Raw genomic sequence first — 26271 nt, 5'->3', positions numbered from 1 at the left:
ATGTAATTCAGCGCTCTTCCCAAGAACTGGTGGTTTTCTCTGCACCTGGAAAAAGCCAGGGGCTAAGCTAGCTCGGAGGGGGTGCAGATCTTCCCTGGTAGGCTGGGATTTTTCAGGAGGAGGGGGGTGAATGGGAAAAGTTTAATTTCCAGAGCATTTTAAATATTATGGCATGTTCTGGAGAATAAGAGGTGCATATCCATGGGACGGGAGGAAACTCACCATACCACCTCGCCTCCAGCCCTGCTTTCTCTCACCTACCCCTACCTGGGATAGGAAACACCGCTCCCAAGTGGCCCCAAGTTTTATTTACCTTAACACCAGCTCTCCGCATTGCTTCGGCACCACTGGCAGCGGCAGTCGGGCACAGCCGAGCCGCGGGGCTTCCCTGTGGAAAAGTCCCTGCAAGGTTGTATAATTCAAGGAGGAACCTGACAAGGTGCACGTCGGGCTAGGGGAGGATTTCTGATAAAAATGTGGTTTTTACATTAGTCACTTTTTTTGCACGCTTACAGAGCAGTTTGGTTAGGTGAAACTCCAAGCTATACTACCCTTAAAACTTACAAAACATTATTTCACTTCTAAGAGCACCTCTCCCCGTCAAAATAAGGCGGTTAATACAAATCCCCAATTTATGAACTGGGAGCTTTTTGAAGCCGGCTCTGGAGGGACCCTATAAAACCAGCATGCAAACCCCTGCCCCCTGACCCAGCAATAAACCAGTACGTGAGGCAGGAAAACGTAAAGTCTTGAGAGAAAGGGGAAAAAAAAAAAATTAGCCCCAGGCTTTTAGACAGCAGAGGGGGGAGGGAGCGATATGAGAGCATTGAGCATCACTGCAAGGTCCTGTTTAGACTGGCAGCGCCAGGGAAAACCTGGTTACAGAGTGGGTGGGCAGAGTTCGAGGGATGGACGGGGATGATGAGTGGAGGGAGGGGACGGGCACGGTGGTCATGGCCGTGAACTGCTGATGGAAACTTCCTGATGGGCTTTTTCTCTTTCTTTTTTCACATCCACCATTTGATATCCATAGGTAAGAGCAGCTCCTCTGCTCCGCACAATCAGAGCCGCTCTTGCAACACCCCGATGCAAGCCCAGGCACACCGCCGGTGGGTTTGCACCGGTGGCACAGCCCCAACAAGCACCCTCCTCTCCACAATGACATGCCCACAGGCACCAGGTTGTGGCCCCATCCCCATGGCAAATCCTCCTCAGTCCCCAAAGCTGAGCATCTCACAACCTCCCGGCTCTGATGGCTGCTGCCCCTCGCCTCCTGGGGAACAAAACACCCCCAAATCCCACAGGAAGCTGCGGGCAGACCCTGAGCACCCCAAAAGGCAGAGGATGCCCCACAGCACTTGAGTTTTTCTAAGCCTCAGTACAAGCTGGAGAGGAGCCCCTCATCCTCGGGACAATGAGACCCTTCCCCTGCCCACCCCTCCTGGGGCACCCTGCAGACCCCCGAGCCGCCAGCAGCCCCGTGCCATGCCAGTGAAGCTCTGGTGGTCTGTGGGGTTTCTCCCTCCTCCTGTCCTGGCGGGACAGGGCACCCACCGCAGCAGCCCCCTGCACCCACCAGCATTTCGGTAGGTGATGGCCCCTCCTGGGAAACACTTCCCGGCCACAGCATGGAAGCGACATCAGGGACGAGGGGCCTTTGTGCAGGCAGCACCCTGCTAAGCCGCACAAAGCTGCAGCGGGGGTGGGGGGGGTTCAAAGGCTCCTGGTGCAGGGAAGGGCCCCCTCCATCTTCCCCCCTCCCCGGGCACCAGCTTTTGTATCGCCTTGGCTGGATTCGTTAACTCCCCTCCTGGAGCTGGGGCCTCCTCCGCCTGCAATCCCTGCGGATTTTACCTCCAGGCAAGAGCAAGGGGGAAAAAAAGGGGGGGGGGGGGGCAGCCCCGAGCCATAAAAGAGCCTGGTAAAAACAACAGACTGTGGTTGGGGAATAGATACATGATGGCTTTAAAAAAGCGCACCGCCGAGGAGAGTTTGATGGCTCTGCCAAAAGGAAAGAAGTGTCTTCCCACTTGCAAACAAGAGTTAATTATAGAAAAAAAGGCCCAGGAAAGTGTTAAAACCATCTGTGCCACGAGGAAGAGGCTGGGGCCGGGCGGGCGCAGGCAGCAGCGCTGACAGCTGCTGTGTACAGGCAGCCTGGACTGCTCCCTGTGCCGTGCTGTGCCATGCCATCCTCCCGCCGTGCCATCCTTGCCATGCCATCCTCCCAAGCCAGTGGCATTAGCAAGCCACGTTGCTGTGAGGTCCTACCCACCCCAGCACATGCCATGGGTCCTCAGCGGGACCCCCCCAGCAGTCGCCCTCCCACAGAGGTGCATGGGGCAGGAGCTCCAGGTTCGGAACACAAGGCCACCACCAACCCCAAAAAGTGTGCCAGGTGGCACAGAAGGGACATCCCTGGGATGCACGCAGCAGCCTCACCAGGAGACTTGTCCTAAATATGTCCCACCAAAGCATCACGCTGGTACCGTCCCAAGGGACAGACCTCTAGGCACTCATTTTTACCCCAAACGCTAGGGAAATGAGGCCCAGGCGATGATGCCAAGCGCCCTGCATTGCCTCTGCCATCTCCTCGACAGGGCTGAGGATGGACGTGCCTCCTGCCGGTGGGAAGGATGAGGTCCATGGGAGGCCAGAGACCAACACACATGGCTGCAGCAGCCCCGCCTGACCCCGCAGCCGGATCCCAACTGCTTCACAAATATTTACCTAACTGGTTTTTAAACAAACCCAAAACGCTGGAGAGTTTAAAGTCCACGTCCCAAACGGCTCCTATCTTGCTCTCGCCTGCCCTCGGGTTCCCCAGCTGCCTGCCTGGGGAGCCTCCAGGCTCCTGCACCCTGCCCCGACCCCCCGATTTTAAAGAAACTGCAGGCAGGCAGGCTCCTGCCTGGTCAGGCAGCCAGGCCAGCAGCAACACTTCTGCCTCTTATTTTATTAGGGACATTCAGGCTGGATGATGCCTGAACACGCAACTGGTGCATTTCAGAAGAGACCTCATGCTGATGAGCTTGCATATAGATTCACTGCAGAAAATAATTAGCCATAATTAAGGGCTTCTGGTTTATGGCTCCAACAATTGTTTAAACAGCAGAGCCCTGTTCAAATTAAGTTCAGGACTCGCCAATAAATATTTCTTTACTGTGATAGGTTTAGTTTCAAACTCCTGCTCTAAGCAGCCAGCCTGGGCTGCTCAAATCAGGGCCAGAGATGCTTCTCCTGTGAGGAGGCACAGGAGCCGCACGGCTGGACCCAGCCCCAGAATCATGTTCTTTTGGAGCAAAAACCTGTTGGGGGTAAGAGAAGGGAAGGAGGAGAACAGTAGGAAAAAACTGCCAGGAGCTGGAGAAGGCAAGAGTGGATGAAGAGCAAGAAGGTGCCACCGGTGGGTAGATGGCTCTGTGGCGTGATGTGGGCACCAATGCCCACAGCACGGCCAGATTGGCTGGCATTTTGGCTCACCAAGTCAGAGGAGCAGTTTGAGGCTCTTCATGTAGCATCTACCCACTGGTCCGGCCCCCACCCCACCTGCGGCGCTACCTCCCTACTGACAGCATATGGCATGTCTCACCTCATTAGAGACATAACTAGCAGAAATAATAAGCAAGTCTTAACACAAAATCTAAACTAACGCAGTAGAAAAAGCTCTTCAGCACCGAGGTTTTTTGGTGTCCCCCCAAAACCCTGCTCCCAAAGCCAGCTGTGGTCCTGCAGCGTGCTCATGCTCCACAACACCAACCTGGGTGCTATCAACTGGGCAAAGCAGAGTTAAATGTGAAGATCAATATTCACATCACGGCAGCTTCTAAGAGGTTTCAGTTGGTTAAGTAGTCTTGAGATTTTGGCCGTGAAAGGCCGCGCTGCTGACGTGGCTGTACACTGCCCAGGTGCACTCGGGGGTCATCTATACAATTGCAATCTCCGGAGCAAGGAGCTGACAAGAGGGAGTCCCAGGCTGCTGGGGTAGGATGCAGGAACCATGCGTGGGTGGAAACCTGCAAGCAGCTCCACAACACATACACTGAAAGTTTACTTTTTTCCACTTTTTAACACCAGCCTTCTGTTAGCACTGGCAAAGAGGGAACCCATTGGCGTGCCATGGTCCACCACGAGGCACCATGCTGTGATGCAGTCCCACCACGCTAGACCAAGGAAAGGACAAGAGAAGAGGAGCCCATATGATGGCCTGCATGGGAGCTCTGTCCCCAGCATGGTGGGGACGTCACGTGGGGATGCTGGCCCTCAGCCTGGATAGCTTCTCCTCTCCAAGGCAGGTCCTGAAGCCACCTCAGGGCCACCGAGTATGGAAAGCCTGGGTGTTGCTGCAAATAAATAAGACTTTCTGCTGTTTTCGTTGAGGAAAAGGGATGCTTTCCCCCGTGGCTGCTTCTACCAGCAGAAAAAACCTCAGAAAGTCCTGGGAGCAAAACCCCAGTGCTGCTCCGCCACCCAAAAGGGCATCTTCATACACGTTTGGGGACTCCCCAGAGGGACAAGCCAGGAGCACCGCTGGCTCCTGCCAACTGCAGGGTTTTTCCGAGCATGATCTAGGAGCACTGTGGGAAGCACACAGGGAAAATGGCCATATCATAAACCAACTCAACTTTATGACCTGACGTAGCAGGAGCCTTTGTACTGTGGACGTAACTGCAATACATCAGTTAGCCATCGCTTCCATCAAGATCTAGCACTCTAGATTTTGCAGCAAACACTGACTTAAAGACCCATATCAAATACATTATGATACCACTGTTTCCCGTTACCCACACTGATGATTCAATTAATTTAAAAACAGCAGTGAAATTTAATTTTGCCATTAACCCTGCAATCCCCGGCAAGTGCCAGCTGGGAAGACGGCAGCCACCTGCCCAAGTTTGAGTGGACCGGATGGATGGGAGGAGAGCGAAGGGATGAAAGATGAGGAAATACAGATGTGAGCGGAGAAACAGGGCAAGGCAGGATCTTTTCTAAGCCCTTTGCAGGGGTAGAAAGCGTAGGGAAGTTTACAGGAGAGACGGGACAGGGAGCAGATGAGGGGCTGCAGAACAGCGCCTGCAAAGGGCTTTATTCAAAATAGGCTCTTGCAGGAAAGGCTTGCTCTCCTCCTTCTACTTCCCTTCCACCATCATGGCTTCAATTCACATGGTCCTGCACAACTCCAAAGACAAACACAATGCAGAGCGCAAAACACGCTGGCAGCCGCCCTCTGGAAGGGTAAGCCCTGGAGCCTGCCCAGGTCTCGCCTCGGATCCATCAGTAGGGCCAAGGGTTAACAGGAACCGTCAAATGGAGCGCAATCTCCATAAAGGCAAGCTGTTCTTTCGGTGCAGGGGAAAGTTTGCCCTTTAGAGATCTGCAGTGATGGTTTGCACATAGGCTTAGGCCGCGGGTCAAGTAGGGCTCACCCGCGGCTTCACTGGGCAGCCCAGCTCACTGTGGAGGAACAGCACAGAAGGAACACAGCCGCCCGATGAGCCTTCCTCCCTGACATGCGGCCAGAGAAGAATAGTTAGCCCAAGCAGAGCCCTCCCATCTGCTTTTGTTTTCCAGTCTTCAGTCCCGGGCTCTGCTAAAGCCCCTGAAGTCACCGGGCATCTGTTCTCCTCCACCCATCACAATCTGCCAGCCACCGCCGCTTTGACAGCCATCCATCACGCCGTAATACGCTGACCATGAGACCCAGTGGGACATCATTTTCAAGTCAAATGGAGCAGTTAGCATAAAATAAAGCATCACCCTGGTTTGGGTTTGGTTTTTTTTGACAATTCCACAGCTGCAGCGAGGGACTCGGTATGCAACAAAAGTGAGGGGGGAAAAAAGGCACAGGAAAATGGCAATTCTACTCTTCTGAGTCATAACAATTATGACGTTGTGATAAGAAACGTTTTCTATGAATTTTTAAGTACCAGTAATCCTGTTTTGCAATTGTCCCCTGGGAACAAGGCGACAGATTGAATGGGGCTGACAGTTATTTCCATCCTGACGAACGTGGCTGAGACGTGCCATCTCCTCCCTCCAAACTTCCCGGCCCAGCGTTCAGCCCACCACTCCGGCTCCGGTTTATTTGGCGCAAGCGAAGCAGAGCTGGCTTGGCCACTGGTGTGACTGAGGACATCCCCAACAACCCTGTGAAAACCACCCCGCTGGCCCAAAATCCCAAGCGTGTATTTGTGTGCCCATAAAGCAGAGCTGCTCTCCAACAGCACGCACGAGGGGAAAATGCACCCGATAAAGCCCCTTTTCCTTGCACATGCATCTCTCCCCTTGAGAAATCTTCAGCTGTGAGCTACAAGGCAAGTCGAGCACCTTGGTCCAGCCACAGCAAACACCCTCGCGGGTTCTGGGAAGATGGGGATCAACAGCACCGGACGCCAGGGAAGAGCATCGCTCAACGTTTCAGTGTTTGAGACTCCAAATTTCCATCACCACCCTAAAACCCTGCAGATTTATCTCACTGACACCGAAACAGGCTGCAGGAAAAGGCGGCAGGGAAACGTACCTTTTCGTTAAAGTCTTTTAGACCGGGAACAAACCCAGTTCCTTTTACCTCTTTTGTAAAATGAGCACCATCATCAGAATCAGTGCTGAGGAACGGATTTGTTTTGCAGAGGATCAAATAAATAATGGATGACGAAGGAAAGCTGCCACGGCGAGACTGCTCAGGAGATGCTCTGCTCTACGCAGCCTTTCCCGATACGCTTGTTTTTATGGTCCCTCGTGCAGGCGCCAGCTCCAGCCCCAGCCCCAGCCCCAGCCCCAGCGATGCTCCCCAAACCCAGGTACCAAGGGGTGCACTGGCCAAAGTGACATGATCCAGGACATCAGTGCCTTACGACTGTTGTCTTTGGCAGCCCATATGTATGACTAGAACGTGTTTTAATTGCCAGTGGGCAAGGAAAGAGATGCGGGATGTGCTCCTGCAAACCCAGGGCATTGCACGGTACCCAGGGTACAAGCAGCCTGGCACACAGCAGCATCCCCGGAGGGAAGCCCGGTTCACTGTCCTCCAGCGCTGGCCATCCTCAGCCACCAGCCTGTCAGTAAGTCTCAATCCTTTCAATAATATGTTAAAAAAAAAGGAAAAACTAAGTTTCTGCTTCCCTGCAAGCAGTCACCCCGTGCCTCTCCCACCTCCGCCCTGGGACTGCTCCGTGCCACCACGCCAGCACCCTGCATGAGCGGGGACAATGCCCCGTGCCCACCTACGAGGGAAGCCTGGGCCTTTAAGCACTATATAGCCAGAAGACATTAAAACCAGCCTGTCAATTTAGATGCAAATTTATTTTAGATGCGACAGAGGGCTTACAAGAGGTGCGCAAGATGCTGTTTGCTTCTTCTAAGGCTGTTGCGATTTGGCTCCCAAGCATTGGATGGGTGTTGGGATAGGTGACGGGGGAGCTTGCAGGATGGGCACCGGGATGCAGAGGCTTTCACCTCCAGCTCAGTCCCCGGCTGAAGCCCAGCCTGGGTCCATAATGACCAAAAGCCCTTAGCCTGAAGGCTCTGCAAGCTGCTGCCATCAGAGAGGTGCAAGCACAGAAGCATGCCCACCACCACTGCCTCCCCCGCACCTCTCCCCAGCAAGTCCTCCTTGGTACGATGCCACTGAGACTGGCATCCTTTGTTTTCTGCTTTGTTTTCCTTCCCCAAGTCTGGGCAGCCCTCCTCCTTCTCCTCCTCCTCCCCATCCCCACCGCCACCGCCCCGGGGCCTTGCTGCAGCCCGGCAGGTCCCTGGGGCAGTTTCTCAGAAAGCATAACCGTTTCTGCAGAAAGTTTGGCAGCTCGGGCCAATGGCAGGAGTTTCTTTAATCAACTCAAATTGCATTTTCTGCAGATAAGTCTCCCACTCTCAGCTGCCAAGAAAAAGCCAGCCGGACGGCAGCAAAAAAAAAACCCAACACAACCCCCCCCCCCCCACGGAGGCTGCAAAGTCACCGCACAAGCTCGCGGGGTGATTATTTATAGCGTTTCCCTCTGCAAAAGCCAAAAATAATTGTTCCAGCCCAATTACCGAATTTCTGAGTGCTCAGCTCAGGGGTAGCTACCAAAGTGCTGTACCTCCAGCCGCTCACAATTAGCACCCGGCAAGGTGGGATGGCTAACGGCGGCAGGCATCTCCGGAGAGCTGGCATGCTGTCAGCACGGCAGCGCTTCCCGGATGCCAGGCTTTGGTAAGGAGTACATGTCTTATGAACATAACCTCCATGGGGTTGAGCTGGGGCTCCGAAGAGGTTCCCCAATAAAGTGCTGGGCTCTAACGAGGTTTTGCTGCAGCCTGTGCTGAACCCCAGAAACCCCTGTAAAGGTCTGACCACACACACCATCTGGGGACACGCATGGGGAAACGTTGAGTTGGGTTCCTTCCACCCTGTCCGGAAGCCCAGCAAGACCAAAGGCCTTCTGCAGCCCCCTGCACCACCAGCAAGGCTTGCCGCTGGCTTAGACACCTTCCCCAGCCATTTCAGCCCTCCCTCAGCTTCCTATCTCTCCTTATGAGCACTCCGGTTTTGTTTGGAGAGTGTTTTCCTTCTCCCTCAGCTCAGCTCATCCACACTGCCGCTGCCTTTTCTATCGGCAGCAAAGGCAGGCAAAGAGGAGTGACTGTTTCGCATGGGAAGAGGGGGAAAAGCACCAGGTGCCTGCTCCGAGTCCCCTACCTCTGAGCACCTTCCCAAATATAAAAAAAATATTACATATATACACCAAAAACGCTGGTGGTGAAGCCAAGCCAAGAGGCAATTCAGTTGCCATGCCTGCAGTCAAAACTGATCTCCCAGGTTGGGTATCACACAATTTGGGGATGTTCATCTCTTGACAACCCCATAAAGAAAAACCCAACCACGCGCAACCCAGTGTGAGCCCCCTCCAGCAGTCGGAGAGCCCCCGGCACAGCTGCCAAGGACAGGCAGCAACCACCACTGTCTTAGGAGGGAGAAAGCCCACTGCCCCCCACTTCTGCGTCTGCTGGCTCGACCCGTTGGGAGGTCTCAAAAAAATATCAGATTTGTAAAAAGCAGCTAAAGCAGAGGGAAACCCACCTGTTCCAGTGGTCCCAGACGAAGAGCTGGCAGGAGCCCAGCTGTGGAGGAACCTGTGCAAGAACCCAGAGACACTCCCATAGCAAACCCACAAACAAGTGCATTGATTCCTTTCTAGAGATGGTGGAAATTTTTCCGTATTGGAGAGGGAGTTTTCCTTTGGTATCTCCTTTGGGAGGACATGATGTGTTGTGCTGAGTTGCTCTTGTGACAGCAATCACCCAGGGTCCCCATGAGATGCACCCCATGCTGCAGAGCACCCGGTCATCAGCATGTGCTTCCAACTCAGGCAGCCAGTGAAGCTGCAAATGCTTAAAAAAAAAAAAAGGTTTTGAGCACCCAAAACCTGCCCATTCACTTCTGCATGGACTCATCCCACCCTACGACCATCCTCGTCCTAGGGATGACCTGGGGAGCTCTTCCTCCCAGGTGCAGAGGAGGAGGCTGCAGACCCTCCTGGGGATCCACCTCCATGGGACATCTCCGACCAGAACCAGCCAGGGCTCAAGCATGCCAGCCTGGGCTTCAAACCTACCTAGAGAACCACCAAGCCCCCAGCTGGGTGGATATGGGGTGGAGGGACCCCATCTTTACCCCAGCAAGTGCTGCCCCCCCTCCCCGCGAGGCTGCGCCGGCTCCAGCCGCTCCCGCGATCCAAGCGGAGCAGATGGCACGCGCAACACTTACGGCTTCGCTTTCCAGCCGCCATCGCAGAGCCGCTTCTCAGCAGGGCGGAGGCGGGGGGGGGGGGGAGACGGCTTTTTTTTTAATTTTCCCTGGGAATTTTGATTTTCTTTAAAAAAACATGTATAATCCTGCGCTTGAGACCCGGGAGCCCCTGGCAGGCAGAGCACAGTGCTCTGCGGATGGACAGCGCATGCCGGCTGATCGTCAGTCTGTCTGCCCATCCGTGCCTGGGGAACCGGTTGACCATCCAAAATCCCCGTCAAGAGGGACAAATGCTGGAAAGCCTCACAAAGCAGAGGTGGGGAGGAAAAAAAGGGATGAAGTGATCAAAAAAAAGGGCTTTCGAGGGATTCTGCTGGCTCGCCTGGATTTCCTCCCTTTTGATGGCTCATCCCCTGCTTCACTGAGGGGCAGCTTCTGCCTCTGCCACCCTGATGGGTCAGGCAGGGGGTCGGAGAAGCATGCCCTGAGTGGAGGAGACCCAGAGGGAAAGTCGAGCTGTGTTTCGGCTCCCTGGGACATTGGTCCTCCCGTCTCCGTTGGCTAAGATGGAGCAAGGGAGATGCTCTCCCACCCGGGGCGATGATGGGCTCTGGGGGCATTCGCCAGCTGGGGAACAGTCCTGCCTGGGTCCGATGCTGCAGCATGCCATGGTCCTCTCATCCTACACCGATGGCTCAAACCAGGTTTTTTGCTTCCCGGTGGAAGCCAACACCTAGAATGAGGCTGGGAAACCATAAATCTGGGCATCTCAGACACCAGATTGCTTTCAGCAGCCGCGCTCTGCACAGAGCTCGGCGATAAGTAACAAAAAGTCTGCGCTTTGCGACGCTAATTTCTTGTCTGGGGATGCATAAAACCTGGGAGATGACAGATCGGCACCTCGATCCAAGAGCATCCCCGCGCTCACTCTGCCGGAGAGGCGGATAAACAAAGGCGGCTCTCCCCGGCATCCGCAGGCAGCTGCCACCGCCGCCGTGCAATAGCGGGAGGGGGAAAAAAACAAAAGAGGTCTGCACCGCCAGGATCCGCAGGAATGGGATGTTCCCGGCGCTATCCTGGCCCCTTCATTCTGTTGGTACCCGCCGGGTGCTTGGCCCTGGCCCCTCAGACACCTCCCTTTGCTGGGGGTCTCCTTGCCCAGCTGCCACAGCTGGATGCCACAGGCAGTGCCATATGCCATAACCACTCGGCATCGCACGGCGAGGAGGAAAACATCCTGGTTTTGGGCGCAGAGAGCGGCTTGGCCATCCCAGCAAAGAGCTCAATGATGATTTGGACCAGGCTGCAGCAGTTTTGTGCTGACAAGTGCTGTGGGGTGTGATAAGACACCCATCCAAATCCCACGCGGGACTGTGCAGGCAGAAGAGTTTGAGCGCCTGTCCGATGGCACCCGGAGATTCAGTGAGGTCAAATATTTGGCAGGGAGGTTTTCTGATGCGGTTTCTTAATTTAGACGGCCTCACTGCTGGCAAGGAGCAGCGGGTGCTCACCGATGCTTCTCATGGGGCGGTCATGACAGCAAAGGAAAAGGGAGTGCGCTGGGAAATGCCAACTCGAGGATGTTTCCAAGGAAAAAAAAAGAAGAAAAAGGCCATGGCTGCAGCACCAAAACGCCCAGGTCTTGGCCTATCCATACGAGGGCACGTGCCGGTTGTGCTCGCCTGGCCTCATGAGCTCAGAGCAGCCTAAAGCAGCTGGAATAATGCTGCCGCACTCCTCCCAAACCCACCCTCCTTCCCTAAAAATGTTTGCTGGACCCCTGCATCTCATCTCCATCACCTTTACAACTGCTGCAGACCCACGCTCCCCTCTTTGTGCCCCATTGGTTTGTTGCTCGAGCCCCAGCTCCTTGCATGAGAGCCCCACTGCTGGGCTTCACCCCGACAGAGCAGCACAGACCCCAAAATTTGGGTTTTGGAAGTGCCATCGAGAGCATCTCTAGCTACTGGGGGCCACACAGGTTATTTCAGCAGGCCGCCACGGCAAATCCTTCGGAAGGAGGGAAGGCAAGGCAGGAAATCATCTTTGCAACCCTGAAGTTGAATAATTAGCACCTGGGCTGCGGGAAGCCCTCTCCCCAGCACGGGTGCCAGCTCCCAGGACCCACCAGCACCCAGGGAGGGGACCATGCTGCTGGCCCCCCCAGGGCTTTGCCGAGGAATGCTGGGGGCGGTGGGGGGGGGAGCAGCCGTGGCGGCGGCACTGGGAAGGGAACCAGCTGGAGAGCCGCAGCCTCATGAAATAATGAAATGCCAAACCAACCCCTGCATCTTCCACAGTCTCTCAGGTCACCTACCAGATTAGGAGGCCTGTTGCTAAGGCAACCATATCTTGCAAGTGCTAGCTGAACTTCCCCATCGTTTTTAACCCTTTAAGGAGCAAAAAAAAAAAAAAAAAAGAAATATATAAAAAAAACAAAATAAAAGTATAATGTCGATGATGCAACCCGTGGGAGACCGGCGGAGGCAAGGGGGGGTGGCTGGGAAAGGGAAATAAAAGAAAAGGCGCCCCAGCAGCCGCCTCCCGCGCGATGCACGCCACGCTGGCTCCCTTCCAGGCGGCTAATAAAATTATTCGGCATCCGCGCACGCACGCGAGACCCAGCAAACTTTCGATGTGCCTGGCACGGCAGCAGGGGGAAAAAAAAAGCAACAAAAAGTCAGGTTACGCATAAGAAATGGGGGCAAACAAAGCAAAAATGGAACTTTTTTCTTTTTTTTTTTTTTTTTTTTTCCTAAACACAAGCCCTCGCGGCCTCGCAGCCGCCGGGCAAGCCCTGCCACCATGGCAAGCAGCCGGCAGGCCGGCGCCGCACAGGAGGGGACAGATGGCCAGCAGCGACGTCAGGATGGAGGCGATGGGCGCCTGCGGCCACCCCGCCAATTTTGCTGCAACCAAGGGCCAGGAGCATCCACGACGGGGATGCACAGCTTGTGCTCTGTGACGATAAAATAAAATAAAAATAAAAATACCCCCCTCACCACCAAGGGACCACGTCCCAGCAGGGTGATGGGGACCACGGTCCCCTCCTCTGGGAGGATCAAAGCCCACTTTGAATGCACACAAGCAGGGAACCCCAAATATTGCAGCTTGCTGGGATAATGGGGAGGTCTGTGAGAAGTAAGAAAAAAAAAAAAAGGAGCAAGGCGATGCACAGACAGCACAAGGGAAAAAAAAGGAGGGAGGGGAGAAAGAGGCATGGAAACGAGGAGAAAATGTGGAGCGGCATAAATCAGGCACGTGGGGGGAGCGGAGCCGGGGAGGCATGGCAGCACGTGCTGCGTTCCAAGCGCACAGGCAGCGCACGCAGCCAGCTCCTGCCTGGCGGGGTCAGCATCGGGAAACAAACCAACCTCGTGCCCCAGAGAAAGGGGCTCCCACCCCCCAGGTGCTAATTCGGCATGGGGTATTGGCTCTGCCACCCAACACACCATCGTTGTTCTCTCCATCAAAATCTCACTGGGAAAGAAAAAGCCTCTGCTTGCACTGGTGCAAAAGATGCCCAATGGCAAAAATTTTGCATCCCCCTTCCCACCCTCGGGTCAGGGTGGGGACAGCAAGTGTGACAATTCCTGCTGAATTCCCCTCAAATGAGGGCAGCAAGATTGGAACTTGCTCCCAAAGCTGCCTTCTTCCCACCAGCCCGCTCCAAAATCATCATAAAGAGAGGTGCAAGGACCTGTGCAAACCCAGCCGTGCTTTGCTCTGGGGCTGCAGTGACATGGGCTCGCGGCCGGGCCCACCATGCCAAGGGGCTGCCGACATTGCTGCCTGCTCCGGTCCTGCCCTCCGACCTCACCCCTGCACTGGCACCCCTGCACCTTGCCAACTGGCTGGTGGGAGAAACTTAATTAGCCATGTCCATCAACCCCAAACATCTGTAACCAGCAAAATTTACAACCAGAAATAAAGAGGAGTGACCTTCGTGGTGTTGAAAGACAGTTGGGTTCTTGTATTACAACGGCAGGGACAGGCAAAATTCATTATCTCTAATAGCCATCCTTATAACCAGATTAAACACAAAGGCAGCAATTGCACGTTCCCTGACCCACCACCGTCCCCATCTCGAGCGGAGGGGAGCTCCCCTCTGCTGCAGCGCCACTCACACAAACCCCATCGCTGCAAATTCAGTTGATGTTTATGCATGCGGCGATCTCCATGCCTCCACCCCAGGAAAGACAATACCCTGGCTCGTCCCACCCCACTGGTCTGGGGACACCTAGCTGGCATTGCATCCCTCCTGGTCCTTCTCCGGGCAGCGCCGGGGAGATGCTCGGCTCCCCTGCAAGCATCCCTGGGGTACCAGCGGCAAGCTCCCCCCAGCACCAGGCATGCTGGTGGTACCCAGAGCTGGTGCTGCAGATGTTTGCTCACAGGATGCAAGGGAAAAACACCTGGTTTCCAGCACACAACCAAACAGAGCCCGACTCTCCAGAAATAATCATCGTCACATCGCAGTGCACGTACATTCCCGAGCATGAGGGCTTTTGTCCTGAAGACGCAGCCGAGGCTTTCACCTCTGGCTGCGAGATGCACGCAGTGCCAATCACCAGCCGGGGATCGAGAGCCTGTTATTTTCATCAGAGGATGTTCTCCAGGGGGACCTTCAGCTGCCAGCCAGGAGAAACACGCCACTGGAGAAAACCTGAGCCTCCTAATGGCTTTTTCTTCACCAGCCCCGGCCATGGCAGCAGTGCGAGGGCAGCTCCTTCTCCAGAAGATGAGCACCAGCGGGGCCAGCTAGTTTCTCCTGTGTTCAGCAGCAACAAGTCAAACTGCTTAGAAAACACTTAAGGCGGAGGGGGAAGCTTCAAATGGACCAGGCGGACGGTGCACCGCGCTGGAGCAACGGTGAAAGTTAAAATTAATTAGCTGGCAGGATGACAAAGAAGCCATTGTGCAGCACGGTGGAGCAATCCAAGTACAAAGGCTTTATATAAGTCATGTTGAAAACTCCTTGATGACTGCAGGTAAGGACGGACAGGCTGTCAGGACGCGCCACAACACCCTGAAGGGCTCCGGGACAAGCAAATAAATGTGCTTTTAATGATGAAACGAGCCCTGGGAGCCCCAGCCTAGACCTCTCCAGAGACTGGCAAAAGCATGAAGCGCCTGGGTGTTATCGGGGCTGCGATGCCCAGGATAAAACAAAACCAGCTGGTTTGGGTTTTTCCACGGAAAATTACGCTTGAGCTGGGCTGAAGATGCCCATGTGCAACGTGGACCAGCATTTGCCTCCTTGTAAACTCTCACCTCCATCCCCAGCCATACCCCACCAAGCACACCCCTGCTAAAAGCCCCCTGATGTGACCAAGTGCTCTGGAGCAGGGCCACCCCTGCTTCAAAACAGACCCCAACAGGGTCTTACAAAACCAGACCTAACTCCTGGTTCACGCCTCACGGCCCGCTATACCCCCAGATGGGAGAAAGACTGCAACAGCCAACGGGTCTCCATCACCAACAGGCAGACCTGGGTTCTGCTCTTTGGGGAGGAGCGTGCCCCCTCCCAGAGCCACTGGGGATGCAGGAGAGGGCCAAGGGGTGCTGAAGCTGCGATGGAGAGTCACCCCAATGCTGCTACCAGCCACAACCCTCCCCCGCTTTCACCTCCCCGCCCCGCAGGCAGATGGGCGGTGGTACGGGGGGAGGCTGGGTGTGATTTACACCCCACCAGCTGCACGGCTCTCCCACAGAAAGGAGCCAAGGGGAGGGAAGCACCTCTCCCTCCTCCTCGCCGCAAGCATCGTTCCTGAGCAGGGGGATGCAGGGACTCAAGCAGCCCCTGCGTCCCGCAGGCCGCCCTTATCCCAACAGGGCTCCCCCCAAAAACAGTGACGAGGACCCAGCAAGGGCCAGGCAGAGCGGGAGGGCAAGGAGAATACTCTGCTGGGCTTTGGGTGGGGAGCGGAGCCAAGCGCAATGCTGCAGCCTTATCTGCCCACCCCAAACCAGGGCGCGCTGTGAGGAAGCGCCCTGCCCCCTTCCCCGGCGTGCACTGCCTTTTTTTCACTTAAGAAAAAAAGACAAAAAACACAAACCCAACAAACCAAGCTCCCAACTCCTCCCCAGCCCAGAAGCTGAGCTGCAAGGCACAGCTCGGGGCAGGCAGCAGTTCCCTCCTGCCTGGGAGGCAGAGCTGGGCACCACTACCTGCCCACGGGGGTGACGCAGGGGCTTTTCCCCTTATGGTTGCCTGAAATGAATAAATAAGCAAAGCCAAGGTTTGGGACACCCTTGCAGCAAGCCTGTTTTGGGAGGAAGCTGAACCAGGCATGATGGCAGCCGCACGGGTGGGAGCTGGGGCAGGAGGGGGATGCAGGAGAAAAGCCACATCAGGTAGGAGGGACCAGCTCTGGGCTGGCGTGCCCGCTGGGAACACCACAGGATGCCGGCACCCCAGCCATGCTGGGCAGGTCACACTCGCCAGCGAGGCAGAGCTGCTGCTGTGCATCCTTCGCTTTGGTTTATAGCCAAAAAATCCCAATTATAGGTGCAAGCTCAGCCCTGCGAGGCTGTACAAAACCTGCCCAAATCCATGGAAAAAGGGAGGGAAAAAAAAATAAACCACCCCAGACCCTGTTTGAGACGGGCAGGAGGGGCAGCGAGAGCTCATTTTCACTACAGAAAGCCGCCGCACCCCAGGAGAAGAGGCACCAGATCAAATGTTCAAGGGTTGATGCAGAAACATTAAAAAAAAAAATTAAAAAGAAAATGTTAGCTTAAGACACAGCCAGAGGTCTTCCTTTGGACTTTATCTTGAGGCAGCAGGCTGCAGCTGCGCTGCCTTGCACACGGACGGACAGACAGACCCCACAGCCTCCCGCCCGGCCCAGGGAACACAGAGGTGGAAATCACCTTGCTAAAAGCCAACGGTTGTGGTGGTGATGGCCATGGAGGAGGAAGAGTAAGGCGCTTGATGGCCAGGCATGAAGCACTGCTGTGCTCCACCACCGCAAATATGTAGGCCCATGTACCTATATCTATCTATATCCATATGTATATCTTAATTCTGCGTATTGTATAGATATAATTGCATATATACACACACATATATATATTTTGCTTAATTCTGATATTAACAGCCTCCATGCATGCAGCATTAAGCTCAGGCAGGAGAGTGGGCATTTCTCCTCTTCTCCAAAAAAAAAAAATATGATTTAAATGCACAAACCTGAGACAAAAGAAAAGGTAGCCTTACTGCAGGGGGAGCTGCGCCCCACTCATGCCCAGACCTTACCCAAAGCCCCCTGGGTGCTCTTCTCGCCCTGGCCGGGCACAGGGGATGGCTGTCACCGCTACAGGATGCGGGGATGGGAGCGGGGGGGGGGGCAGGGGGAGGAGGGGGCACAGCTGGGTCCCACCATGCATGGGAAGTGGCACCCACAAGCAGCCGCCCTGTATTTTGGAAATCCCCCCAACTGCACAGCTGTAGCTTTGAATTCAGCTCCTGGCACTTGTGGCCACAAGCAGGAGTTTTGAGAGAAAAAAAACAAAAAACAAGAAAAAAAAACGCAAAGCGAGGCGGAGGCAAGGTATTTGTTTACTTGCAAAGAACCGTTTTCGCTCCCCACCAGCCCGGAGGAAAGCACCGCTTCCGCCCTGCTGAGCCCCCCAGCCCTGGGGGGTGTGTGGTGTCTTCCCATGGGGCTCTGCAGGGTCATGACTCGGAGGGAGAAGCTGCTGGGAAATGAGGGGGGATGAGCTTGTGCTTCAGCGGGAGTTTCATAACCTGACCTGCGAGCGGGATGTTGGCGAGGTGGCCGGTGTGATGCTCATGGGGAGGTGGTGCGTGGTCCCCCGACACCGGCCAGGCTGGGATGCACCAGGGCAGGAATGAGCTGCTCCGGGCGCCGCACCTCTCCTTCTACCATCCCCCTCTGTTTATAAGGAAAAATAGAACCAAAGGCCACTGCAGCAGCTCCCCCAGCTCCCCTCTAGAGCAACCCCCCATCGGCGAGGGTTTTGCACAGCCGGGTGCCATTTAGGTGGTGCCGGCTCTGCCGCAGGGGCATGCATGGTGAAAGAGGAGAAAGAGCCAGAGTTCCCCGCCCGCTCCCCGGGACCAGCTCCGGCAGCTGTTTCCAATAGATCCAGGGACAGCTTTACAAGAGAAAAATAGGGAACAAAAGGTAGGAGAAAATCCAAGTTTCCAAGGTGAGGAAGGAAATGATCAGGAGAACAGGAAAGCCTCACTCGTACCCAATACATGGCGTCCTGACCTAACGAACCTCCCCACTGCCCGCCCCAGCAGGATAGGGAGCCCCTGCACCCCTCACCGCTGGCCAGCCTCCCCGGCACGGCAGCTCACGGCCCCTCGCCCTCTTTGTTCCTCCAAAGGGACCCCAGAAAGCAAGAGAGGGCAGGGCTGCGAGCTTTGTGCTCGCCCAGAGCTGAGCATCTGCCGGGGGCAGCCGCTCCCCCTGCAGCCCACCGCGCCGGCTGTGGGTCCCCTTGCCGGCCTCACCGCGCTCGCCCACGTGGCCACAGCTCCACCGGGGCAAACAATGGGATGGCGCGGGCTGCCGCGCTCACCACGCAAGGCCTTCCTCCTCCTCCTCCTCCTCCCCGCCATGGGCTTCGCCTGCCACCGGGAGCTGGCCCCTCTCAAGCACCAGGGGGGATTAAAAAAACAACAAAAAACCCACAGAAAATAAAAGACACTCAAATCCACCTTGTTGCTGCACATCAGTTCGTGCGACAGCACGTTGCCCCGTGCGCACTGAGACAGGCAATGGGGACGGCAGAGTGGGACCTCCCCGGGTAGCACCCAGGAGCGCAGCGGGTCCCTGCCCGCGGCACAAACCCCCACCTACACTCCCATTGTCAGCCAGGATTGAAGAAATCCGCCCTCTCCTCCCGTCCCACCCCCAGCTTTTCAGGAAAAACCCCTCCCAGATTGGAGCTGGAGAAACTTTGCATCTTCACACCATTTGTTGACATAAAATCCATCCCCTGCCTTACTTTTGCAGAGGCACTTGGGGTGGGGTGGAGGGGGGGGGGGGGGAACGTCTGTTTCCATTTGAAACTGTCAAAATTAGCATTCAGTAATTAAAAATCACACCCTTTCTCTTAATAACCTAACCAGCATGATACAATCAGGTTGTGCCAACTCTTTAATCTAATTGACTAATTACAGATTTTAATTTAGTCAGTTACTGAACAACTGTTGACAATTTGTTTTCATTAGGGACAGAACAGGATAAATATTTAGGCTCCCCAGTCAAAGACTAAGACATAAGCTCTGGGCTCTGACCTCCAGCTTCATGCCGGCGGCTTCTCCATCGGCATCATCCATGGAAAGGTGCCGCTCCAAAACACACTGGTCCCACTGCCGGGCAGCGGGAAGTATGGCAGCAGAGGTTGCTCCATTGTGACAGCTGATATTGTTTAAAATACAAAATTAAACTAATCCAGCTTTGCACAGCGCTCCAGTAAAAGCAGGGTTTAAGGGACACTCAGGCTCGCAGGCAGGATGGGCGCACCAGTACCCTAAACTGGGAGGGAAGGCTGAGCCCAGCGCGCTGCTGGGAGAGGGAATTTTTCTTTCTTTTTTTTTTCTTTTTTTTTTTTTTTTTTTAGTGATATGGAGTTTTGCAGCTGTTCCTGGCAGCCTGCCACTCCTGAAGGAAACTCCTCTCTCCGGTTACCTACCGGGGAACCCTGTCCCTGCAGAGTGGAGCTGGATGGAGCCCAGACAGAGCGCAGTCCTGCACAGAGATGGGACAGAGCTGCACAGGCCGCTGGCCGAGCCCCAGTGATGCCCATGGGGCTCCCAGGGACCACACAAAGCTGTTCCCAACCCCTGTTCCTGCATTGCGCCAAATCTGCCCAAAAAATGCCTGCTCTCCTATGCAATATGTTTCTAATACACTGGCTGCAAAGGGCACATGGCAGGGGCTCTCATGGACCTCCACCATCACCATGTGCACAGAGGCACCTGTGGACCTCCACCACCATCACGCATGCTGGTCCCATACCCACCCCATGCAGCCATGGGCGCTTGGAGCTAGAGTCTCACAGCCTTTGCTGGTCCTGGAGCAAGAAGATGGCTCAGCACGGGACAGGCGACAGTCACACCAAACCCTTCATGCATGCAGAGCATCTCCTCCTGGGAGGGGTCCCACGTGGCCATCTTGCCTGCCAAGGTGCCATGCCATGAGGTAGCCACACAGACCCCGGGGAGCAGAAGATGCTGTGACAACGAGGAGATGTCCCCCTGCAGCCTGGGGACACTGAGGCAGCGATGCCAGGACGGGGCGCCTGTCCCACAGCCAGCTGGGGCACAACAGGCAGATGCAGCAGAAAAGGACCGTTCCCACACCTCGCCTCCAAAGCATGGCTAGGAGGGCACTTACAGCGGGGGATCAGCTGTATTTGGGGTTCACACGCCAGTGCCTGGGTGACACCCCCAGCCTGTACTGCCAACAGGCCAAAACCCTTCCAGCCCCTTGGGTTTCCTCATTCCTCACTGAGCAAAGTCTTGCATGCTAACGCCAGCAAGCCTAGATGCTATGTCCATCCATCTCCAGGGGTTTCAGAAACCCCCTCACCGAGATCTCAATCCAAGGGGAACTGTTTCAGATGGTGGGGAAAAAGGAGGAGCCCTGGTTGTCCCCAACCAGGATGGGAGGGCACGAGCCCCAAGCACACCATCCTTTCCCAGACCAACTGCCACCTTTCCAGCAGCAACTGCCCCCACTGCAGCAGAGCATCCTTCCAGACCGAAGTTAGAAAGAACTGCAGCAGCTTTCCAAAGTTTAAAAAAAAAAAAAAAAAAAAAAAAAAAAATCAATGCTTTGCGTTAATGGCAAGTTGAAGCCACCGCTCTGTAGAGCAAAGAAAACATCATTTCAAATGCTCCCAATTGTGGGTCCTTCTTAGGGGAGGAGCTGGGGGAAGCAGAAGAGGGGAAGGATGAAGTAAAAATCTCCGGTAGCCAAAGACTACCCTGATTTTTCTCTCCTGCACGTTGACGCTCCGAGCTGGCCGTGCAGGCAGAACAATACCACAAAAAGTATGTAGCAACAGTCAACTAGATTTAAGTTCATTTTCTGTAGCTCGAGGCCAAAATCGACTGAAGTGGTTCTGGTGATCAAGTTTTCTGCAATTCCCCTTTCTATGTATTAGCTCTTTGACAGAAATTCACTGCGGTATTTAAACTGGCAGTCATCACCGCTAACTCAAATTGTATTGGCTTTCACGGCGTTGAAATGCTCAACTGCGACCAGCCATCGGCCAATTCCCAGATAACGCGGTGGCTGAAATCCCCTGTCATGCCGAGCGATCCCATTGCAAGCTTGCTGGCTCCGGGAGCGCACTGTAACGCCGGCGCACTTGCCACAGGCCTTTGCCCGGTGGAGGAGCCCAACCCAGCGGCTACGGGTTGAGTTTTAGCAGTTGATGGGTGCTCGTGATGCTGTTAACTTGCATAAACTCTTTTGATACAGGTGGAAGAAGCTGACTAATAACCCTCTGACCAGCACAATTCGTTAGTTGCGTTAACAGACTCACAGCCGTGCTGGAGACAGAAGGAAAGAGAAATGTGGTGTTCCTCCCGCCTGCACCAGGTGAATCTCCACGCCCATCACCTCTCTCCCAACAAGCACATTTCTACTGAGCCCCAGCAGCCTTTTGTCCCTCGAGGGAAAGGTAGAAAACAATATTCCCCAGCCGTGGCAAGAGGCCACGGGTTTCAAGGGTGTCCCCCCAAAAAGAGGGGTAGGATTTCTCCTTTTTTTTTTTTTCCTCTCACTAAAGGGTTCAATACTAAAAACTGGAGGGGGAAATTGGTGATTTGTGCTGCTGCTCCTAATAGTTTTCATACAGTTACACTGGGAAATGAAGTGGAAATGACACAGCATGCAAACCCCACTGTTAGCATGCCGCTAACGAGGCACATCGCTCCCCCTCCCAAAGACGCATCTCCCGGGTGAGCACCCCTCCGGCGCCGGCTACGGGAGGGCGGCGTGCCAAACCCCGGCTGGCCCGGCACCACTGTGCTGCTCCCAGAGCATCCCCCTGTTTTGTCCTTAGAGCAGCACAGTAAATACATCGTCTTTGGGTAAATAAACACTGTATTTTGGGCAAACACCGAGCTGGCTGTGCAGAGGTTGCCCATCATTGGCCAAGTGTAAATATGATGCTCTACCAGTCTGGGCCAAGGCTTATATTGGGAGTATTTTTTAACCACAACCACCATATGAAGTGATTCATGACTCACGACTCACTGGTCCAGCCCCATTCAGGGCTCATACCCTGTTTTCGCTGCTATGTACCGGCCGACGGGTTGTGGGGTTTGGTGCTTGATAAAAGCCTGCATTTTGGCTCCAGCACCCATCGGTGAGGTCGGCCGCTGCGCTCACCGGCACTGGCAGCCCACCCCGGCACGGAGGCTGGTGAGAAACAAGGCACTATTCACACTCCACCAGTTATCATTCGGTTCTTTGGTCAATATTTAAGTTTGGCCAGGTAGGTCCCTCGCCCTGTAAAGTACACGCCATGCTGGGAAAACACCGCTCCTCGGAGAGTGACTGTACCGTGAGCATCCACCACTGGCCACGCTGGGGAGGAGAAGCACAACCCCTGTTTTGAGGCCAAAACACACCCGGGGAAACCAAACCAGTGCCACCAAGCCAAGGCACAGGGGAGTGAAAATCTTCTTACGAGTCTTTGCAGTAAAACCCAAAAGGTAAAGCACTTGGGGCTGTTACAAAACTGCATTACACCGAGAATTAAAAACAATCAGGATTGTGTCTATTTACTGTAAGCTTAAAGCAATGTGTATTAAAGAAGTTTATGCGAATCATCTAATGCACTCAGGCCTATTGTTAGAATTATTACCAAGCTAAAAAAAGATTAATTTCTCTAAATACACTAAATCCTCAGACACGATGAGGAGACTGCTGTGAATGGAGCATTACCATGTCTTGGTTGCTAATGCCATCTTCACGTGAGGCTTTGCCGCCTGAAGATCTACCTTTGCCTTGCTCCTGATGAGTCTGCTGTCCCAACCGGGCTCCAAAAAAAACAGAATTTGGCCCAAAACGCCCAGGAAGCGAGCAGCTGCTCACACCGAGCCGAGCACTGGTGGATGTGCCGCCGGCTGTCAGCTCTGACCCTCAGTTCAGGAGTTCACCATCTTAATCTGACCCAGTAAAAACAAGCGATGCAGAGAGTGGCCGCGGGGAGGGACGGACAGACAGACAAACCCCACCTAGCAAATACCCAGACCCACTTCCCCCATGCCGCAGCGGGACAGGCATCTTTCCACCCCGGGCAGAGAGGAGAGGCAGCTCAGCAGCCAGCTGAGGCTCTCCAGCAGCCCAGCGCTGCCCGCGCCCCAGGGCGACCGCTGCGTCCAGCGCCGGCATGCAGGAGCACCGTGGAGGTCCCCGAGACGCTCACCCAGGGCTGCTCGCCTGCAAACCCTCGTGCATCCCAACCCAGGCATGTCGAGGCAACGAGAAACTCGGGAAGGCAGGAAAAATGGTTTCCATACCATAGGCTCCCTGGAGCAGACAAAACCAGCTCCTGCTACAGGATTTAAACTCACTTGACTGGGGTCCAAGCCCACAGCCAGGTGACTAATCCTTTGATGCAAATTCTTCCCGACGCTGCGGATGCGGGCGACACGCATGGGACAGCAGCAGGCAGCCTACCCATCGCCCACCGGAGCCGACACACCGCGCACCCTCGCCAAGAGGTGTCATTTTGGGAGGCACCTCAGCTCCGGCATCCCACCCCAGGAGCATCATCCCTGGGTCACGCTAACACCTCTGCGGAGAACAACCCAAAATACCGATAGACAAGATGCACACCGTCAACCAAGGGGGGTCTGCAACACCAGCTTCAATGAGCAAACACCTTCGCCTGGCTGGCCTCAAGGGAGGACTCGGGCAACCAAGGAAGCCCGCAGCCTTGCCAAAGGCAGGGAGATATCGATTGGGGCATTCAACGGCATTTTGGGGAATCCCCCCCTCCTCCCCACCGCAATCCAACCCCTGCCCACCCTTCGAGATGTCCTCAGCATGAAATACCTCACCATCGATCCTCTAGTAAACACTTTTTTGTCCATTGCTATGCAAAACCGCTTAATTCTACCAGTAGCCTGAATGCCTTTAAGTGCTTAAGATAAGTATCTGAGCTAATTTACATAATTGCAACATTATGAAATACTGTTCAGTCAAATCAGAACATTGTTGGTTAAAAAAAAACATGCTTTTGCCAGTCGGTTACGTTGGCTCTTGGTGTGCTGGAGAAGCCCGAGCTCCCCAACACTGTAATTACCGCGAGGATTAGAAACTTGTTACTCACGTAGTCATGAAAGGCTTTCGCTTCACTCGAATGTTCACAAGTGTCTCGCCTTTCGGGAGCTGCGCAGTAAAGGTCCCAAAACACGCTGCGTGGCGGAGAAAGTCAAGAGAGGAGGCAGTTACTCATCAGGGCTCACGCACCGAGACGGGGGGTCATTGGAGGTGAGCAGCTTCCCACCCCGTTGGGCCCATGGTCAGGGAGGGGATCTCAGCTGGATCCAGCCGTGCGTCCCAGCTCAACGCCACTCAGACCTCTGGAAGTGCCTGACCTGGTGTCGCTGCCCCCACGATGGGTGATGTTGGGCGTTTTAAGAGGCAAAAGTAGCCTTTAGGGGGTAACAACCACGACACTTCAGGGACTCCTCCAGCCCTCACAGCAGCGCTGCCACCTCGCCCTGCCTTCCCCGGGGCGCCCCAACGGCCCCACCGCAACTTGGTCCCTCCGGCCGTCCCCAGCAGTTTTCCGGCCCCGCTGCCGCCGAGGACTGTGAGGCCTGCCCGCCGGCCTGACGCCTCTGAGCCCACCGCCGCTGCCCGCCCGCTCCCGCAGGGCCGGGGGTGGCTCCGCCGCCTCGACCCCCTGCGGGGAGCGGGAGCGAGGAGCCGGGGCGGTGTGGGGCTCGGCGAGCCCCACGGCGCACCGCTGCTGACTCACGCCGTCGCCGGGGTTTTACCCCGTGGGGCCGCGCTCTGCCGGTGCAACCCCACCCCCCCCCCGGGGCTGCCGGGCAGCCTGGCCGCTCCCACCCGCGACGGGGCACCGTGGGGTGCTCCCACCCGCCTGGACGGTTCCCCCCCCGCCCCCGGCACTTACCACCACCAGGAGTGCAGGAAGCCGGGGGGCTCGCCCAGCGTGATGTTCTTCTCCCACCGGATCTGCGGGCGAGAGGAAGGCGGGGGGGGGTGGGAGGGGGTGGTGGGGGGTGGGGGGTGGTCACGAGTGGGCGTGGGCCCCCACGCGCGGCGACCCCCCGGCGCCGCCGCCGCCCCGCGCAAGATGGAGGGCGGGCGTGCGTGCGGCGGCGCACAAAGGGCGCGGGGGGCGGCGGGGCTCACCTCGGACAGGAAGGTCTGCGCCGACTTCTGGGCGCCGACGTGCAGCAGGTACTCGTAGACGTACAGCGCCAGCCTGCAACAGCCGAGCGGCGGGTCGGCGGCGGGGGGGTGGAGAGGAGAAGGAGGAGCCCCCCCCCGCCCCGCACAAAGCCGCCCCGCCGCCGCCACCGCCGCCGCCCCGCTCCCCCCCGCTCCTCCCGCCGCCGCGCTTACTTCTCCCGCGCCTGTCCGTCCGAGGGCACCGCTGAGCCCTTCCCTTTGGCGAACATGGTCCGCGCCGAGGAGGGGGGCGGCCGTCGCCGCCACCGGAGCCGCTCTGCCCGCCGCTGAAGGAGCGCCGGGGGGCTGTCAGAGCGCCGGCCGCCGCCGCGCCCCCATCGCCCCGCGCCCGCCGCCGCTCGCTGCGCCCGCCGCGCCGCTGGCCGCGCACCCGAACGTGGCCGCGCCGGGCACCGCCCCCCCCGCCGACGGGCGCTCGCCCCCGCCAATCACCGGCGAGTAAGGGCGGGGCCGACTCGCGCCACGCCCCCCTCCGGAGGCGGCGGGCGGCCTCCCGCGGCGGGGAAGGAGGGAGGGAGAGCGGCGACGCGCGGTCCTAGCGTCCCCCCGGCTCAGCCCGCGGGCGGCGCGGCTCCCCCAGCGCGGCGCCGCGCCATGGCCCTTTAAGGCGCCGGGCCGCGGCGCGCAGCGCCCGCTGATTGGCCGGCGCCGCGGAGACCTCGGAAGGGGGGCCTTGAAACCGCCCGCCGGGCGGTGAAGGGGAGGGGGGGAGCGCGTCGGTGAGCCCGGGCGGGCGCTGCCTCTGGCCGCGGCGCCGGGCGGGACCCGCCGGGGCCGGCCCGGGGGCGGTGGGAGGCGGGAGCCGGGTTCGGGTTCGGCCCCCGCCCCCGGGCCGGCCCCGGCGGGTCCCGCCCGGTGCCGCGCACCCCGAGCCCGCGCTGCGGGCGGTTACCTCGGGGCCAGGCGGCCTGGCTGTGAGGAACCCCGAGGGGAGCCTGGGGCCGGCTTCCCCCGGCTGCCAACTTCAGCGCCTCTGGTCACGGGGCGAGGCTCGCGGCGGGGGCCCCGCTGCCTGTTTTGCTTCACTTCCCTTAAAAACACGGGGGAAAGCCACCCCTTGGGGTCGGGGAGGGCCGGGTGCTGCCCCGGCCT

The 26271-nt window shown here is 56.5% G+C and overlaps 1 protein-coding gene across 4 annotated transcripts in view; it reads right to left on the bottom strand.

The window, feature by feature from the left end:
* The window catches only part of SSBP3 (single stranded DNA binding protein 3), a 54635-nt gene extending 29138 nt beyond the window's left edge, over window positions 1-25497 (bottom strand). For 2 of the 4 annotated variants that reach the window (XM_076340154.1, XM_076340155.1), the window contains exons 1-4: window positions 25333-25496; window positions 25120-25192; window positions 24878-24939; window positions 24065-24149 (exon numbers count right to left, since the gene is read on the bottom strand). In XM_076340154.1, the coding sequence (XP_076196269.1) occupies window positions 24065-24149; window positions 24878-24939; window positions 25120-25192; window positions 25333-25388 (276 nt within the window). In that variant the 5' untranslated portion in view covers window positions 25389-25496. Of the gene's footprint in view, window positions 1-24064; window positions 24150-24877; window positions 24940-25119; window positions 25193-25332 lie in introns of all 4 variants that reach the window. The other 2 variants (XM_076340153.1, XM_076340156.1) reach the window with 2 other exon arrangements.
* Window positions 25498-26271: the final 774 nt, after the last annotated feature.

This window comes from Aptenodytes patagonicus, chromosome 5 (assembly GCF_965638725.1).
Source record: "Aptenodytes patagonicus chromosome 5, bAptPat1.pri.cur, whole genome shotgun sequence".
Lineage (NCBI taxonomy): Eukaryota > Metazoa > Chordata > Aves > Sphenisciformes > Spheniscidae > Aptenodytes > Aptenodytes patagonicus.
Note: the sequence above shows the minus strand (reverse complement) of the source record. Positions and strands in the feature narration are given on the sequence as shown.